A 20000-nucleotide genomic window follows, 5' to 3' on the forward strand; every position below is an offset into this window, starting at 1 on the left:
GCTGATAAACAATAATTATTGTATGCCATGGAAGGGCCACATCCATGCTTGTACATGTAGCAAATTACTGTTTGGTCAACAGTAATGAAATCTTCTTTTAAGAATTAAGAACCCATTAATTTTAGGATCCTGATTTAAGATTAAGTGTCAGTAACTACCAGTACCCAAAATTAAGAACCTGTTTAAAGCTTCAATTTAAACAAATCCTAGATGAGGGTTTTTAATGTATCCCAACGAAAAAAAAGTTGGCTTAAATCCTGTGATGACAGACGTATACTGGACACAAAAGTACTAAGTTTTTTCTTCATGTGTTTTATAAACTAATACGATTAAGCAGCTCAGACAGTATGTGTGTACATGTACATAATATATAAGAATATGAGAGATTGATGGCCAAAGCTTACGCAAAGGTTAATCAAGAACACAGATACGTTAACCCATCTCATTTCTTTAAGAATCTTTTCATCAAAGCCAATTGTGGCAATTGTGATGGTAATTACTATAAAAGAACCTTCCAAATAAAAAGGCATATTATGAGGGACTGCTGGTGCAAAATGTTGACATCAGTTAAAACTCAATAGAGAACTATGTGCAAGGTACCAGTAATTCAAAAAGTGCAAGGCAATAATTTTCTGTTTTAAAGTAGTTTATTTCATATTATAGTTTTAATAATACTGTATCAACAGATACAAATCCCTAGAACTACGAAAACCACTAAAAGGACTTGGTTATTAAATAATTTTATGAGTTAGACACCTTTACAAGAGTTAGTCTACATATAAATCAGGTCAGAGATCACAAACAAAATTACATACCGTATTTACCCGTGTATAAGTCGACCTTTTATGGCCTCAAAAGAAGCTCCAAAAATCGCCCTCGACTTATACATGGGTCAAAGATTTCGAGCCAAGTTCCAGCTAAATAATTTATTCAAAATTAACATCATAATGTGGTCTTTGGGCATAACAAACGCAGTGGACGAAAGACTTCAAAATGAATGTAAAAGCAATTCCAGTTGAAATGAAAAAGGATTTGTTTTACTTTAAATGTTGAAGATACTCACAAGCACAAATATGAAATAGACACTGGAAATTTTCGTTTTCCAAAGGCGGAAAGCTCTCAAAAACATTCTTGTTTCTTCAAATAAAACGCGATCCTTCAACGGCTTAGTAACCTGGCGCAACACCTCGTGTTTGCGTGCAAGTATGATCGTCACTCGTGTTGCCTGAAAATGCTGGTTGGTAATGATTGTTTTTTATTCTTTATACAAACCTGGATGATTTAAATGCTTTTGCAAACTTTGTATTGTTTGGTTTACGAGTTTTTTTTCGTTTGCCATGTGAGAAATTATAAGTCAAGCACCAATAAACCTTGCACATTTCGCATCGTTTTTGAAGTTATTTTCAAAGATTGACTCCTGCTTCTGTGATGTTGTGCTTATCCTCTAAAGCCCTTTATCCTTGAACAACGAAACAGGTTAGTTTGAGGTTTACATGTTCGATTTTCTGAGAACTTTTTCGAAATTCAAGGACAAAATGCCCGCATATACAACAACCGCTGAACCACAAAACTATTAAGCGCTTGAGGCCCTTAATTTTTTGTTGAATCCACAGTTCCAGAAATCGAAGAATGCAAGATTAGTATCCCATGAACATTTAGCAAAGAAATTAAGAAATTGCTTTTTTTGCCATCAAAAATGGGGGGTCGACTTATACATGGGATCGACTTATACACGGGTAAATACGGTACATGTAAATTATTATATATGCAGGTAAACTACTTATAATATTATAATTTTCTGTTCTTAATATTGAAAGGCAATAAGGTTATATTCATCTAATACATGTAACAAAGATAGAAGATAATGCAACACTTCCCTTAAAATGAAGTACTTCCAGCTAAGAGCAGCATTATTGTGATTGTACAGCTGTATGAAAATGCTGAAGTCATTCAACGTTGACATACTCTCAAACTCCCAACAAAAGGAAGATAAAAATTACATTACGTAACATTTTACGGGCTACTTTGATTGAAAGGGTAATCTTCCATGTTTATGCAGTAAAAGTTATAAAATGGTAAAGTCACCAAAAAGATGAAAACGAAAATAATTCACTTACTGGAAAATTATAGATGAACGATCGAAGTTTCGGCCATATCACACGGCCTTCATCAGGAATCTGCTGAGTCAGCTTGGGTCACGCAAGTGTCACGTGATAGCTGACTCGGCACGTCCCATAACGTACCGTCCCAAGTGATGCTATGAAGTCAGTCTTCAGATCCTTCGGTTTTTCTACCACTTTCAAGCCATGTAACACCTTAAGGCAGAAGTTGGTAAATGTCAAGGACAAGCCCCGTAAAGATAAGATCTCCCATGTAATATACGGGATAAGGTGCGGTTCGGAGAACTGCAGTGAAACCTACGTTGGAGAGACCAAGCAGACGGTGGGCTCGAGAATGGGACAGTATAAAAGGCCTAGTACCATCGAGGCACAGAATTCTGCCATCTATAACCATTTAAGAAGCTCGGGGCACTCGTTTTATCTAAGTGATGTCAAGATCCTGGACAAGGAAGAAAACTGGGTCAGATGTGGCATTAAAGAAGCTGTTTGGGAGAGGATAGAGGGCCCTTCTCTTAACAAGAAAGGGGCTACGGTTCGTGCTATCGCACACTTGGGACCATGTGTTTTGGGATGTGCCGAGTCAGCTATCACGTGACACTTGCGTGACCCAAGCTGACTTGGCAGATTCCTGATGAAGGCCGTGTGATATGGCCCAAACGTCAATAGTTCGTCTATAATTTTCCAGTAAGTGAACTTTTTTCGTTTTCGTTTACTCTCAACTGGATGAATGATACAATTCATTGTCATAAAGTTATCACCAAAAAGATGTTAAGAATGGTTAACTGATTAATAAAACTCAAAGTTATACATTGTACCTTTAAGTTACTGACAGACTGAAATTACTGACTTAAATTGCTGTTGGTAGTTTTCATTCAAGATAGATCGATTCACAGTAGTTTTGGTTTCCTTGTCACATTTTTAGTTACATCACAGCAGTGAGGATGAAAAAGTGCTGCTACTCCTGCCTCCTGCTGATGATGATGCAAATAATCAGAATGATGAGATGGCAAATGGCAAATTATTAGCATGGAACAGCATGAGTGTAAGTCTTAATAATATTTACTTAATATCAACATTCTCTTGGATTTAGTGATAACATCTAGTAGCTGATAATTATTACTGTAAAATTGAGGATTATTTTGTTAGCAATTAACCCATTGACTTAATAGGAGTGTGACTTTATAGATTTTACTTAAGCTACATTGTAACACCGGATGATTTTACTTGTCATTTGGGGTTGGTTTAGGAGTCAATGGGTTATCAACCTCTACATCCACTTAACCCTTTAACTCCCAATAGTGCCACTTATAGATTTTACTCTGCCTAACGCCAGACGATTTTACACGTCAATGGGGAACCTCACGGGGCTGAAAGGGTTAAATGCATTGATTGCTAGTAGAGAAACTATAGATTTTACTCTGGGTGGGGGCCCTTTCGGGAGTCAATGGGCTACGTTAACGCACAAAGAAGACAATTAACAATAAAATTTAATATATCCAGCTTTGGCCATCAGGCTCTGTATTTCTTTTAGGGTTAAACTGTGGTCTTGTGTCAGTGGGAGAGCAAAACAAGGAAAAAAAGTCCAGTAAGGTTGAATTGCTACAGTGAAGCATTCCTTTCATAAGGAGTAGATAGGTCTGCCTATCTTTCCTGTGAGTAGCTTTCTTCAATGTTCAGCCCTAACAGGGATGTATTTAACAAAGATCTCATTAACTATTAATTACTTCCCTAAATATTGCTTGAGAGTTATAATATTACTAATGAACCTTATCCTTTTGCTCCAGCTTCTTTAGTTCTTCATTGATTTCTTGCTCAGAAACTTTGACTTGATTAGCATCAACAGCATTCCTGTTAGCAGTCATTTCATCTACCTTGCCTTCATTCAATATCGAAACCTCATGATGATCTGATGATTTGTCAGGCTCCTCTCCGTTGCTCATAAGCTGACGTTTGTCTTTTGATTGTTCATCTTCTTTGTGATGCTCATCAGGTGCATCCTGCTCGTTTTTGTCAGGAGGTGCATGTGGAACTGGTGGCTCTTGCCTCTTCTCTTTGCCCTCCACTGGTTCAGCAGGTTCATCTGCTTTTAATTTTAACCCTTCATTTGCAGCATCGTCTATTTGTAAGGGCTTTGCTTCAACTGGTTTTAAGTTTTCAACTCCAAGTTTCCCATCAACTTTAAGTGCATGGTCTCCCTCCAAGCCAATCTAAAACCGTAAAAAAATTTGTGATGCTAAACTTGTTAAAATTATATTTAACCCCTTGAAACTTAACAAATTTTACTCTGTCTACCACCACACGATTTTACTCCTTGATAGGATGGGTTAGGAGTCAGTGAGTTAAAGAATCTCCACACAATGTCTCCAATCCCCTCCCCCCCCCCCCAAAAAAAAAATAAAATAAAATAAAATAAAATAAAAAATGAGTGCAGTGTCTATTGGGCAGGTTGCGACCACTAAAAGAAGTGTAACAGCTTTGTGTGTTTTGTTTTCTTGAATAATTATAGAAAGAAAATAAATTTAAGATAAGAAAACCCTAACTGTAAGGACAGAAGCAAACTAAATTGCCATTTTACAAGTACTGCTAAGCAGCTGAACCTGGCATATATGATGCTGATTGTGGGAATCAAACCCAAGCACACTGGTGGAAGGTGAGTGCTCTCACCACTGCGCTATCCCTGCCCCCATGTTAAAGGAAGAGGTGCTCTTAGCTTTGAAAAGTTCAAGTTCACATTAAGACTGTTTGTGTACCTGAAGTGAATCAGTCTTATGGTTGTGTATTTAAAGAGAAAATCACCTTTGCAACATCTACATCAACTGCTCCACCATTGATCAGAAGGTTTGTGTGGTTTTCTTGTTGATTAGCATCACGGATAAACCCTTGTTTCTCAATGAAGTCATGTACAGCCACAGGTTGAATAGGATCAATACCGGGTGGGTGGATATCAACCTGATGGCCAGGCTCCATACTTTTGTCATTCATCAGGACAGTGTAGGTGCCAGTTACAAAACAAACCAAACCTAACACCAGAACAAGCTGAAAAAAAAAAAACACAGACAATATCATTTAGATTTAACTTTCTTCACCAGAAAGCTACAGTTGACATGCGCTGACTATAAAACCCAGAAAGCTATTTCATTATACCAATAATATGCAAATCTCAGTAATAAGATAACACATCTATCCAATCACTGTAAGTATTCCTTTTTAAAAAGTGTTCCACGCCTATTATTTACCAATATTCTCAGTTGTTTGGTTCTTTGCTAGGGCCTATACCAAGTGCAATCTGAACCTATGGGCAGGTTTTCATTGTTTAACCTCAGGCTTTGACTCCCAAGCCGGCCTGAATCGGCCATACTTAGTATTTTACTCTGTCTAACTGTAAGGCTAGACAATTTTGCTCCAGTACATTTGCAATTCACAAAGAAATTTAATCTAGCTTAACATAATTTAATTTATGACTTGATGCAAGATAAAATTATTACATGCATACATGTGCAAAATCTGGGTAGTAGCTTTCAGACATGATAACTTGCAAAGAACTGATGGCCTTGTCTGGCATTATAACACATCTGATCTCTCAACTATAATCATTGAAAAGGTGGCTGACAGTTCCCCTGCGAGCAGAGTGTCTTTGGATCTTCCTAGATAAGTCGGGAAGAGGAAAGTAGACTCTGCTCACTGCCTCCACATTCTTTGATTTGCCGCTCATCCGAAGAATTGGATGAGTCAGTCCAGTTTCGACTTGTCAAACCTGTTTTTTTTAATTTTTGCAAATGATCAATCGCCACGCGCCATCATTATTTTGAAATTTACAACACCGTGGCAATTCTAACTGTTAGAATTCCCATGAGTTTTTCCCACGTGTTGGTTACAGAAACTAGTCTGAAAGAAACCTATAAATTTTTCAGTTAAAAAAATGAAATGGTTTTTTAAGAGTATGGACTCTCTTGAGTTTCCAATGAAATGATTCCTTGATTGTCGTGTGTTTGCCAGAGTTGTTGGAAAACATCCCGACTGTTTGTTTTCGTTTTGTGGCTACTACTCTTCCTGACTTATCTAGGAAGATCGAAAGAGACTCTGCTTGCAGGGTAGCTGACATTCAGCAGTCTGCTCAAAAGGGACCAACAGCAAAACGTACATGTACCTTATTAGATGCATACCCAATGGAGTGTCCCATTAAGTCTACATGTAAGCATTTGCTACATGTACGTACGGTATCCAACAATAAGGTCAGTCTAAATTACAGGTTAGCATTATTTTTAGCTTAGGGTAAATGCAGCTGTTTCTGTATGAGCGACATGAGTGATGTTGGAGTTGGGGGAAAGAGCAAGGGGACACTTTGTGTCGATGCTTATTGAAATCAGCGCACATCTAATTACTTGACTGTATTTCTGGAAATCTATCTGCAGTGAATGGACAAACAATGCCAAAATAGCCAAAAAGACTAACAGTTTTAAGAAAACATGACAACCGAACGTCAGTCCAGAAATGGCAAATTGTTGATTGGGTGAGATACTGCTGTAACCAGTTTTGACCAGAAATGTTATTTCAGCTCTTAATGAACTTTTTAAAAGCAACAAAAGATAGCGATATTCATCCTGGAAGTCAAAAGTGAATTAATCAAGAGGCTTATGTTGGCTGAATCTCGAACTCAGAATGAATTTTTACAAGAATCTAAAGAAGCTGTTACAAACTCATGTCAAAATTACCAGATGTAAATATTCACAACATAATCGTACCTTAGCAATAGGCCTTGAGCTTGTCTGCTCTGATACAATATGAAGATAAATGTTGGAAGGAAAGATGAATGCTATCATGGCTCCCATGGTGGCTCCAGTCAATGCTAGTACAAATTCAACTACAAAACGAAGTAGCATAATTAACCCTTTCACTTTCAACAGTGACACTTGAAAATTTTACTGTAATGCCAGATAATTTTACTTGTAATTATGAGGGCACCATCGTGGCTTAAAGGGTTAACATCAGGATTATCATTTATTCCAGCACCATTCCAGGAGACAAGGAGTTGTGTAATAGCTGACAGCTATGGATGCTAACAAAACCATTATAACAAGTTGCTCTTTTGGCGATAAGTGTTCACAATTTTATAAAATTGCTAAAAAAGGGGCTTAAAACTGATCTAAACTTAAAAAGGTTTCCCAAATTTTCGAACCGTATCTCTGGTTCTTCTTCGGGGGACAATGAATCTAAAATTCAAAATCACTGCTTCATATTTTGGTTCCCAAGAGATCTTAACAGTGGCACATAATTATACCCTTCAAGGCTGCTGCCTACGAAAATTTTAAAGGGGCCCTTAGAGCTAAACGCTGAGAACTTAGGAGCCCAACATATGAAGTGAAAGGTGTTGCTGTGAAAATTTGAGGCGCCCAGAGCTATTCTTTGGGAGCCCCAGGCTACCGGGCTCCTGTTAGGCAACAGCCTTGCCCTTGGGAACTCCATTCTTTCATTCACAGAGTTCTTAACAATCTTTGAGTGTAAAGACTCCAGAAAATTTCTGCGCTTGTAATTAGTTTCATTCTTTTCAAGAATTTCGCTGTAGCGTGGATGGATGTCAAGCGTGGTACTTTCAGAATGTTGTCGGATTGCCGACTCTTTACTTGCGGCACGCGCGGGATCATGTTCCACTCTCCTCGAAGCCCAGCACCGTTTGCTCTCACCAATGTAGGAAAAATGGCAGTCTTTGCATTCAACCCTGTAAACGATGCCTGCTATTAGACACTATAGAAACATTTAAGAGTGGTCTGTTGATAACTGTGAATGCCACCTGACAATGCCGGTCTGAGATTATAATTGCAATCGCAAGAGGAAAACTGTTGTAATGTCTGCAGCCAGATAAGTGTGAACACTTTCTTATCATTGCATTCAGCAGCAGGAGTAACTCCTGCAGGTTTAAGCTTATTTTCTTACCACTTCCACATTGACTGGAGATCTAAGTCAGATTAATATGCCAAAACCAATCAACAACAACGTTTATTACATACAATACTAGTTACAAGTTGAGTTGGGTGGAGCAAAGATAAAAAAATTGATAAACAATAGATTCTTGTATTAGTTTTGGTTTATGCAATCACCTCCTTACAGCAAAACCTCTGGAAAAAGAGTTTCTAAAACATGTTTCTTACTTTGCGGAAATAAAATTCCAAGCAATAGAGTTGCAGAGATGATGCCCACAGTCATGTAAGTAAATCTGTCATGTGGAATGAATCCTGTACCTCCTGGTAGATTGTCAGAGTTGCTTGACTGTTGATACAACAATAATAATTAACACTGCAAGGAAAGTTAACAATAATTTAGACATATTATTACCCACTCCCACAGAGGTATAATGATTATTTACTTTGATGACAGAAACATTCCACAAAAATCCTACTGACTGTTTAAGGCCGGTTTATACGGTGTGACTTGTCGGCCCGATTTTTGGCCGCGGCTTTGAAAAAAATCGGGCCGACATAAAAAATCTGTTGCAGATTGAACTGGTTTAAAATATTCTGGAACACCATTGAAAAATTTTCTACAGAGTTCAGTTCATGTCAAATATCTCTAGATTCTTGTTTTAAGTGTTTCCAGGTGAAATAATTGAGAGTACCCTCATTTGTACATCTCGATGTACTAAACAAAGTTCTCTTGTATTGATTACAATAGAGTCAAATTCACTCCTAGCGACTTTGAAGTCTATGATTAATTATTTACACTTCTCAGCATTCAACTGTAGTTTGTTCGTCATTGACCAACGTTCTCCTTCGGCAATAGCTTCCTGAAAAGTACTGGTAGTGCCCTTTGGGACTACTTCAGCCAAGGCCATATCGTCGACATACTTCCAGATGGAAACCCTTGGAGGGTTTAGGTAATTTATCATTATCATTTGTGCCTTGGGGAACAACTGAAGGAACGTGTCCCCACTCCAAGAAACAGTCCCTTGATAGCTTGATCCATTGCTCTCTATTGATAAGAAAATCGCACATCCAGCAAGCTACCCCTCGTTGGATACGTAGAATAAGGATGCGGTGATCTATAAGATCAAAGGCTTTCCGATGGTCCAGTATTTTCCTTGATTTAAAGATGCAAAGATGCAAAGATGGAGGGTGCAGGTCATTGTTTGACCATAGCTGAAACCTCCCAAACCTTAACTATGGTTATCGTAATGATAACATTAGGCCTTAATACTATGCTTTAGATAATGTTTAAGGCTAAGGTTAGCATTTTTTGTAATCAAAGGTTTGGGTTGTTTCAGTTCTGGATAAAAAAAAGGCCTGTAACCCTGACCTGCACTTTCCATTCTCCAGATGCAAAGATGATAGTCAGAGGTCAAACATAAACTACAAAATAATAATTAAATTATTATTATTATTAGAGCAGTTTTCAAATGAGTGTCGTAAAAACCAAAACCAAAGTAATTACTTTGGCCAATCAAAAAGGACGGAGACAATCCAGTAAACCAATCAAAACTCAAAGTAATTACACGTAGCCGACACAAAAGGCGGGAAAATGTGCACGCGCGAGCCACGATTGGTTTTGGTTTCACTTCTGATTGGTTGAAAAAAATGGCGCGAGAACTTTGAACCAATCACTGAGTGAAGTAATGCAAAACCAAAGTAATTCGCTAATTACTTTCAACACTCAATTGAAAACCACTCTATTTTGCTAACCTAGATAAATAATTATTGATCACATGTAAAATCACAAAGGAAGAGAACCAACCTCCTGAAATATGAGGGAATGTAAACTTGCTCGTAAGGGATACACCATCAAGGGAAAGCTTACTATAACTGACATAACAAAGCCTATGATAAAACAACACATAACATTCATTACCAGGGATGACATTTGAATTTTTCATTTTGGGTCCTGGGACCCACATGTCTTTCCAAATAGGGGTACCTGGCATTTTTAGTGGTTTCCGATATTTTCAGTGCCCTCCTAAAGAAAAAGTTCACAAAAAAAGACTAGTGGCGAATGAAATATTCTGACCTCAATGTTACATGTACCTTGTCTTTACTACTGTTGTTTTTGTCTCACAACTTTAACTTAACACATAATGTAGATGCTGCAGAGCAGTGTCATCAATAAGGCCGAAGGTCCTGCAATGAAGCTGCTCTTTAAAGATTCATTTGCTCTTTTTCTTTCTGGCCTTTGAAAAATCCTTGCAAATCACTTATAAGTTTCCTTTGTCATCTCTTTGATGTCAAACTACGGTAAAACTCATGTGTTTGCTTTTGTCCCGTAACACAAAATGGCGAACAAGGCATGCATGCTTGTAGTTGTTTCCAGTCTCCTACTCTGCTAAATTCAATGGTGATTGTTCTCAACTTTTCGGCATGCAGTGTTAGTTTGTTTGTCAAAGAGGTTTAGTTCTTTGAGAAAGCGTCCAGTGTGCCGGGATGCATTACGATTTTGAAAGTGCATATTGTTATGGAAACTTTTTGCGTAAAAATGCATGATTTCTGAGTTAACGCAATCCCTGATTACGGTGAAAAGCATAACTGTACAGAAGTACAGAATTCAGGCTCCCTTATATAAATATTGCTAGCGCTAATTACTCTTACTTGCAGTCGAGGACTGAATTGCGAAGGGTGCGGCGCACGACATCGGGCTGAAAGCATACAAAGGCGCCTCTGGCTGCCGCTATACAGTCCATGTTTTGATGTCGGAGCACAGCATCACAGCTACATGTTAATTAGCTGTGAGTCGATTTTGATGAGGGAGGAAAACCGGAGTACCCGGAGAAAAACCCTCGAGTCAGGTTGAGATCGACTGAAACTCAGCCCACATGCTGGCCGAGGCCAGAATTGAACCCCGGCTCGCAGTGGTGGGAGGCCCAATAGATAACCACTAAGCCACCCTGACTTCCTTGCATGCACCCAGAGATGTTCAAACATTTAAAGTACATAATTTTACCCCAACAAACACGACTGTAAAAATTATAAGAAATGTTTACTCAGGTTGAATATAAAGTACCTTAACCCTTTCACTCCAAAGAGAGACACTTAATATAGATTTTACTCTGTCTAGCGCCAGACGATTTTACTCGTCAATGGGGAACCCCACGGGAGTGAAAGGGTTAACAACAGCTAGATTCACTCAAAAACTATGTCCCCACATGGCATCTGACAGGATGCGGCGATGCGGATCTGCATAATTCACTGAAATCCGCATCTTCCGCATAATTCCGATATTTTCCGCAAAAAACAGAAGAAATTCCGGATATTAGTGATAAAGCAGCTCCTTAACATAAAAGCAAAAACATAAAAGCCGAAGAAATTGACTGTTTTGAAACGCTTATTTTCCTGAACGTTGAAGAAAACACACCATTTCGTTCGCAAGATGAAAGCTCGTAAGAAAGAATGTTAGCAGTTCCGTGCATTTTTTCGCCAATGAGCCTGGACACTAGTTTTTGTTCCTACAATGCTTTCCATTGGATGAGACACAGCAAATGACGTGACTGATAAGAAACTAAGGGCGCGTTCGATTGACCGTATTCCGGAACAGGATTACATGGGATTTTAGAAATCCTTCGTTTTTACGGAGATTCACATTAAAAATGTCAAACACCTGCTAAAATGCTATTTTAAACATATCTTTATTATCCTTGTTGCTTCAAAACGCCAGAAATACCGTTTTGAATTCATCACTTCACGTATTCTTATTCTGGAATACGGTGAATCAATCGCACCCTAAGTCAATGATCGAGGGAATGGATCCCGCTGCAAAGGTATTACAATTTTGCTCCATTATCTCTTAATTGAAACAAAATTCATGACGAGAAACAAAATAATTTTTTATCGCTTTATTTATTTTACCCAAAGTTGCGGCAAAATCCCAACTGCCAACCCTTTTATTTCAACAACGGTGAAAGCTGGGCGCAAATTGGTGACTCCTCCATGTATTTTAATCACAAAGAGCAAAAATTCAGTCACAAATGCGATTGTATTGGTTGCAATTTCGATTACGGATTTACCGTAAGCATGTAAATATATTGGACGGGCCTAATTATTAGTTTTATAACTTGTTTAAATTTCCGCATAATCCGGTGTAATTTCCGCATAATCGACGCATGTTTCCGCATAATAATATAGCCAAAAATTTCCGCCTAATCTTTAATTTTTTTCCGCATCCAATCAGAAGCCATGCTTTTCACTCCCAAGAGCACTTGACACTTATAGATTTTACTCTGTCTAACGCCAGACGATTTTACTCGTCAATGGGGAACCCCACGGGAGTGAAAGGGTTAACAACAGCTAAGATTCACTCAAAAACACGACTGTAAAAATTATAAGAAATGTTTACTCAGGTTGAATATAAAGTACCTTAACCCTTTCACTCCCAAGAGTGACACTTATAGATTTTACTCTGTCTAACGCCAGACGATTTTACTCGCCAATGGGGAACCCCACGGGAGTGAAAGGGTTAAAAGTCCATGTATAAGCCGCATCCATAGATAAGCCGCACCCCCAATTTAGAAGCTCCAATTTCGAAAAATAAATGGAAATAACAAATTTGAAGTTGCAATGAAGTTCTATTAGTAAACCAAAAGGACAAACAACTGCGGTTTCAAAACAATGACACGGTGGTTGTTACGAGCTTTCATATCAATTAAGTCTTTATACAGCAAATTTTACAGTCATACCTTTATCTTGTGAGTTTACTATTAAAAAAAACTTAAGATGCTCTCTCGATGCGATTGTTTTGTTCAAGAAGCTCCATGAAGTTGAATATTTGAAGGCGATTGAAACGATACAGATGAGTGCTTAGTAGCCAAGCTTAGAAATGTGGAGAGGGGTCTTGGCATCACAATGAAATGGGCCGCCATTTGCCTGGCGAGTATTCAAAAATATCTTGGCATTTCCTCGCACGTGGCAGAAAGATATGCGTCAAAGTGACCATAGCAAACAACTTTGTGGTGGAATGGAGTGCCTGTAGATTGGTGTTCAGTTGTTCCAGTATAGTGTGAACGCTTCAAGATGCAAATGGCTAGGAGCCACCGCTCATGAAAAAGGCAATGATCTGTGCTTTCCTTTAATCTTTATTCAGTGCCATCTTGAGAAGTTTCATGAATATTAATTAGGCCTTAGAAAACTCCAACCTCAAGTGTTTCCGTAGATAAGCCACACCCCCAATTTTTGATTTGAATTTTGAGAAATAAGGTGTGGCTTATACATGGACTTTTACGGTACTTAAAATCAATTCGTAATGGAGTTACATCTACAATGGTTTGCTATTTGTACAGTCAAGCAAATATGGCTGCCACTCATTTCTGCAGGCACATTGCTCATTTCTGTGCATGCACATATTTGTGCAAAGTTGACTGTGGCAAAGGTAATAAGAAACGATAAATTTAAATCGGCTTGAATAATGAATCATTGATAATTTTCCCACTATCAAAAGCATATGAAAAGTGACTCAAGATTAATTCTTGAAATGGAAAGTTAAGCTCAAAGTAGAAGGCACACTAGTCAAAAATAATTTATTTATTTCATAAGCAATGATTATCTCACCAAATTTAATAAAGAGTGAGCCCATTGTGTTTCCATAATTGTTCAACATGTCACCTTGGACTCCAATACTGTAAAAACAAATATAACCAAAGAATCCAACCTGAAAGGAAAGAACAATGCCTCACTGCATCGCATAGTACATAATTATACACACATATATACAATGTATACATTGCATCATAAAACTACAGTAATAATTATTGATATTTCAAGCGCCAATCCCTTCTGGACATTTTGTCCTTAAAATTACAAGAAAACTTGAACTTTAAGAAATCCTAAATACAGATACATGCATGCATGCACAGTCAAGTTAAACATTGGCTATGTGCCATAATTTTGTACATCAAAACAATTATAATAATTATTATTATCTATGAAGGACTTGACTAACTTACTGAAAAGTAAACTGCAGCAACTATATTAATTCCTGTATGAATAACACCTTCCATCTTCTTGACTGACGGCTCAGGCAGGGTTTCATACAATGCAAAAAGCTGACTGCGGTGAAAGAGAAAAACAAACATCTATGATACGTTACTGTCTGCACAACCCTCACATACCTAAATGTGAAGCACAGTGGTGGGTGGTATGCTATCAACTGTATGTTTGACACTTACCATAGCAATGAAAAAGGCTATAGGCCTAGTTGAACTTAAAGATCACTTGCTGAGAATTTCAAGAATATTTAAGCAATAGAGGACGTTTTCTGTGTTTCCCAACTCCCCGGAGTGTTTAGATGAGGCTATGGAAAGATGGAAAAAGTCCTCTATTGCTTTTATAATTCAACAAATGAGGGAAAATGCTGGTTGTTTTACTTCTTGAATGAAACAGAATTCCTTGAAACAGGCTCATATTTCCTACCACTCAATCAAAACACGCGTATGACAATAAAAAACCAATCAAAATTCGTGTGATGTCACAGCCACGTTCCATACTCTTATCTAAACACAGCTATTGACCAATGAGAGTGCACATACTATCCTAATTATTTTATAATCCTTTCCCTCCTGATAGCAATGGATTTTACTACGTCTACCGCAGCATACAAAGAAAAGCTCGCCCACTGTAGAGATGCAGTTCATCAAAAACACTCGCTTTAATACACACAGATTGACCGTTGGTTTTCACACACCCAGAAATTCCCGCTGCTTTATATAAATAGCGCGAACAATAGATGTAACACGATTGGCTCCGATACATTCCACACGTGCAGAATTACTCGCGACACTACATTCCCTCCTTTTCTACAGACAAAAATTAAGGAAAAACTACCGGTAATTAATTAACACACTATGGCAGTCACGCTTCAAATGTTCCTCCGACAAAACAAAACTCTCAATGCCTTAAGTGTCAAAAACAAAGTATCTGAATCTTTTAAGACTCTCTTAACTCCTTAGCGATAACACAAAGTCTCCGAAGCGCACAGGCTTCTTGACAATTCGCGTTGACCTACGCACAGTTTGTTGACTTATCAATGGACTTGCTGTCCGCATTTGGATTTCAGTTTCTCCTCCTTTTTCCGGCGAACTCTGAAGAGGCACTGGGCTGGTTCCGGACACTCCTGTCATTGGTGACACGACAACTTTTTCCCCCTGTCCAACTTCCTCTGGCGAACAGTTTTCTTTCCCGTTTGGTCTGGATACATTATCTTTCTCATTGTACTTCTTTACGAACGCAGTATTCCTCTTAAATTCCTCTCCAGCCTCGTTCCTGACTTTAACCTCTGTTCCAGTCTTCTGAACCACTTTGAAAGGACTCGGACGGAAGTTAGTCGAAAGCTTATTAGATTTTTCCGCCTTCAGTAACACAGTGTCGCCGATCGGCATCGGCATAGGCTTTGCCCTTCAACTTATTCGACCAATCGTGATCTCGAACTTCTTCTCTCGGCACTTCTACGGCTTCTCTTCTTAACTCCGGTAACTTCGTCCTCATCTCCCGACCAAACATCAGGTAGAAGGGTGTGACACCTGTGGTTGCTTGCGCAGTGGATCGGTACGCCGTCAGCCAAGTGACCAACTCGGTTCGCCAATTTTTCCCTTCTAAATTAGCAATCTGAAGAGACTTGAGCAATGAACGGTTCTGGCGTTCAACCTCGCCATTTGCTTGAGGCCACAGTGGTGTCGTCCTGCGATGCTCAACTCCATGTACTTGTAGAAATGACTCAAACTCTTCGGACACAAACTGGGGACCATCATCTGTCCTCAGGGAAAACGGTACACCAAATCTGGCAAACATAGGAGTGATTGCCTCTATGATCTTGACGCTTGTAGTAGACTTCAAAATAGCAACTTCCAGAAATCTGCTGTAATAATCAACCACCACCAAAATACTCTCTCCTGTAGGTAGGGGTCCTAATAAATCTGCACTGCAGTCTTGCCAAGGGGCACTTGGAGGCAAAACACGAGACATCGGATCAGGTGGGCCACAACTTGAAGTAACTTTACTCGCGACACTACACCCACTAGCCCATATCCTTCACTTATCTGACTGGCAAGTGAAAGTTTGTGGGTCGGAATTTTTTGAGGAAATTATTATTGTGCATATAAGAAATTTTTTCGTGCCAGTACATTGCATATCTCGTCTCGAAAAAAATGGAGAATTTAATTTTTTGGAACCATGTTACCGCCAGATAATACTTACTTGTCAAGGAAGGGGGGCGAGGGGATGCTTTATGGCTGAATGGGTTCATGAGTTGATGTTTTTCAGTTTCCAATTTGGTCTTTACATCAAAATTTCTTGTTGTGCACAATGTTTGTGCTGCAGTTGAGGTTAATAAACTAAGCATTATTAAAATGATATGGAGCAATAATTATTGTTAGGTATCTACCACAAAATCCAAATCACAAAAAAAAATTAATAAAAGAAAAAAGAAATTGGCATATGTAGGTAGGTAGACAGTCAAGCAAGAGTGCCACACAGATAATAATAGTAACAAGATAGAGACTTAAAATTCCAATTTCCTCCACAGCTTACCACTTACATGTAGATACATACAATTTTCTGGTAAGCTACATCTATGCAGTGTGCCATAACCTACCTCTGACAGGAAAAAGCTAAAGCAAAGATGGGAAGAGAGTGAAGCAGGTTCTCTGGCCGCCAATAATTCAGATCGTAGACCCAAGACCCTTCCAGAATACCTGGTAATGCACTGAAAAATATCTGCATCATAGACAGTAAAGAAAAGTTTATAATAATTAAGAAGAGTTTATAATAATTATTATGAAATAATTGAAGCGCGGGTTATGGACAAAATGGAGAAGTGATCTTCAATGCATTACAAAATTAGAGGACACAGAATTACATTATTTTGAGACCCCGCCCCCATATTAAAGAACCTTTCTCAGAACTTTGAACATGTTTGTACACTATGTACAACAATCTACAAAAAGATGCTTCTTGTCAATTATTAAAAGCTAAATTTACCTGCAAAACAAATCCCATGTAAAAAATCAAGGAAAGAAAACTGAAGGAAGCCAAACTGTGAAGATTTCTCATCAGTGACAAAGGCAAACCAACACCAAATGCTAGGATTGTCATGAGAACTGCCCTTACAGTCCATGACACCTGTCAAAACAAAATAAGTACCCAAATATATATAAAAAGCTACACTTTGTTAACTGCCCTTCAGTACCTCAGCAAGTAATAAGTCTTGGCCTTGATTGTTCAGGTGTGGATACATGTATCTCTATCCAGTGGATATGTTGCAAGTCATTTTGTTCCTTAGGTTTATTTGCAACCAAACTACATCATTTTGTTTTAACCCAAGTCAACTTGTTTCAAAATAGGTCAATTTGGGGCAGGTACAAAACAGCCAATCTCACCATCAAACGAACTAAGAAAAAAGTGTTCCTTCAATTCAAATTACAAGACTTTATACAGTCTTCTCAGAAAGATTTAGATGGAAAAATGAAGCCCTGTTATCACAGTAAGACTTGTTCCTCATTGATTGACTGTAGCATCAATGACCATTCCTGATATTACTTGACGTTTTAGACCCTTTGGTGACAGTTTAAGACACTAATTAAGCAAAGTATGATTGTCCAGGTGAGTGTAGTCCTGAAAAGGACTGTTTAGGATGACAGACATTTCCACAACCTAAGTAGAAGTCATCTTCCTTCTCTCTGAAGATGACTTCTGCTCAGGTTGTTGAAACCTCAATCAATCTCATCATAAAAGCCCTTCTCAGGACTATACACTCACCCGACAGACGATCATACTTCATTTTAGGTGGCTGGAACCAGTTTCACCACTTTTACATGACCTTCTTATTAGAAGGATTATACGTGTAAGTACTATACTGTATCATGTAACAACAATGTTACGGTACCGCATGAAACACCAATAATAATTATTGCTTAACAAAATGCGCTCACTATTGTGACATAATAGGTTACCATGGCAAAATGAAAGCTCTCCAAAGACACCCTACATTTTGTCTTTACTTGCCTATATTTCAAAATGAACTTGGTTACCCCCATTTTTATTGTAGAACAGTAATTCTAAGCAATCTGAGATAAAACTGTCGGCTATTTAAGGTAACTCTGAATAGACCATTTTACAGTTGTAGCTAAGTTACCTGGCCTAAGAATGGAAGCGAGGCTGCCAGTGACCCTGTTTTGATACAAACCTCCGTGCTTTTGTAATGTTAATATGGACTAATTAGAATTACAACAACACAATTTACATGATAAAAGCAGTGGGGGCTGTATCAATGCAAGGTCACTGGTAGTCTTGCAGCCATTCATAGGCTAGGTTGCTGAGCAAAAAACTGTAAAATGGCCTATTGGCTCCCATGAATTTTTAAAACTTTAATATCGTAGTTATAACCCCTATAATAAGAAGATCAAGAAAAGTAGTGAAACTGGTTCCAGCCACCTTAATTTATTTATTATGTGACTCCTAGTTTCAAACCATTTACAGGTTTAAGACACTGTGGTGTCATCCACGAACCTTCTCAACACCAAGAGCATCGAGATAAAAGTATTGGTCACCAGAATGAAAACCCATGATCACAGCATGAATTGGTTCTTGGGAAAACTTCAGCCGGAATCAACTTTTACGTGCATCATCATTTTTAGCCATTCTCTTCCAGTTTTCTAAGTAAGTTTCTTACCTCAACACCACTTAAATTGTGAAATATTGAAGGGACGAGGTCCCCAATGATAACATTCATTGCAATAAGAGTTCCAATTAAAAGACCAATGATGCTGTAGGAAAAGAATTTAACCAAAGTTTAATAACAATTCGCTCAGAAAATATTATTTATCGTGCCTATTGAACATTAAATTGTTACTGGTATTCATGAGAATAATAGTCTAAGAGTGGTTTTCAATTGAGTGTCGAAAGTAATTTAGTGAATTACTTTGGTTTTGCATTACTTCACTCAGTGATTGGTTCAAAGTTCTCGTGCCACTTGTTCAACCAATCAGAAGTGAAACCAAAACCAATTGTGGCTCACGTGTGCACATTTTCCCACGCTTTGTGTCGGCTACGTGTAATTACTTCGAGTTTTGATTGGTTTACTGGATTCGTCTCCGTCCTTTTTGATTGGCCAAACTACTTACTTTGGTTTTGGTTTTACAACACTCATTTGAAAACCGCTTTAAATAACAAATTAGTAATATCAAACACAACAAATCATCTAAAATTGTGACTGGTCTAAAAACAGAGAATAAGGTAAAACTTCAAAACGCGCTTGCCAGCCCGTCCACTAAGCTAATTTTCACAAGAGGCTTGTGGTTACAGATACTCAATTTAAACTCTAAATAACAATTTAAGAAGTACATTAAAAAATATTAAAAGAAATGATCACATAATAATCTACTCTACAATATCTCTACTCATGATTTAACTACAGGTGTATAGTACATCTAAGACAATGAGAAAGAGTGATCGTTAATTTTGGTCATATATGTTGATAAAGATTACCATAGTCAATTTCATCAGGAAGTAATACCACATTCTACCTTACTCAAAAGAATCTTCTGATTAACGGTATAAAAGGCCTCCTTAACATGTAACAACATTATGGTACCAGACTGAACTCTTTCAAAGCAGAAGATATTGTCATCATTACAAGGGTTATATAACCTTAACTTCATGTTAAAGGCAGGAAACCTCTTAATCTAAAATCACCTTGTTTCCACAACAAGCTTCCCAGGTGTACCATAAGTAGCCAATGCTGGAAGAGATTTAATATTGAAAGACATTGAAATATTGCATAATAATAATCAACCAACTGATTCACTGCACACTGGTCAGTGGCTCAGTTGTTTGAGCATCGGACTGCCATGTGGGAGGAGGTAGTGAGTTTGACTCTGGCTGGACCAACATTCAGGGTCTTTAAATAAGAAAGGAGAAAATG

General features: G+C 38.1%; 1 protein-coding gene across 1 annotated transcript in view; it reads right to left on the reverse strand.

Annotated features, from left to right (window-relative positions):
- Positions 1–20000, reverse strand: part of LOC138059195 (solute carrier family 38 member 10-like) — a 29477-nt gene that overhangs the window by 5457 nt on the left and 4020 nt on the right. Inside the window, exons 3-13 of the mRNA XM_068904737.1 lie at positions 19772–19817; positions 18750–18843; positions 17060–17200; positions 16674–16795; positions 14032–14134; positions 13637–13736; positions 9843–9925; positions 8267–8384; positions 6863–6981; positions 4917–5156; positions 3887–4327 (exon numbers count right to left, since the gene is read on the reverse strand). Of these exons, the coding sequence (XP_068760838.1) occupies positions 3887–4327; positions 4917–5156; positions 6863–6981; positions 8267–8384; positions 9843–9925; positions 13637–13736; positions 14032–14134; positions 16674–16795; positions 17060–17200; positions 18750–18843; positions 19772–19817 (1607 nt within the window). The remainder of the gene's footprint in view (positions 1–3886; positions 4328–4916; positions 5157–6862; positions 6982–8266; positions 8385–9842; positions 9926–13636; positions 13737–14031; positions 14135–16673; positions 16796–17059; positions 17201–18749; positions 18844–19771; positions 19818–20000) is intronic.

This window comes from Montipora capricornis, chromosome 8 (assembly GCF_036669925.1).
Source record: "Montipora capricornis isolate CH-2021 chromosome 8, ASM3666992v2, whole genome shotgun sequence".
In the NCBI taxonomy this organism is placed as follows: Eukaryota; Metazoa; Cnidaria; class Anthozoa; order Scleractinia; family Acroporidae; genus Montipora; species Montipora capricornis.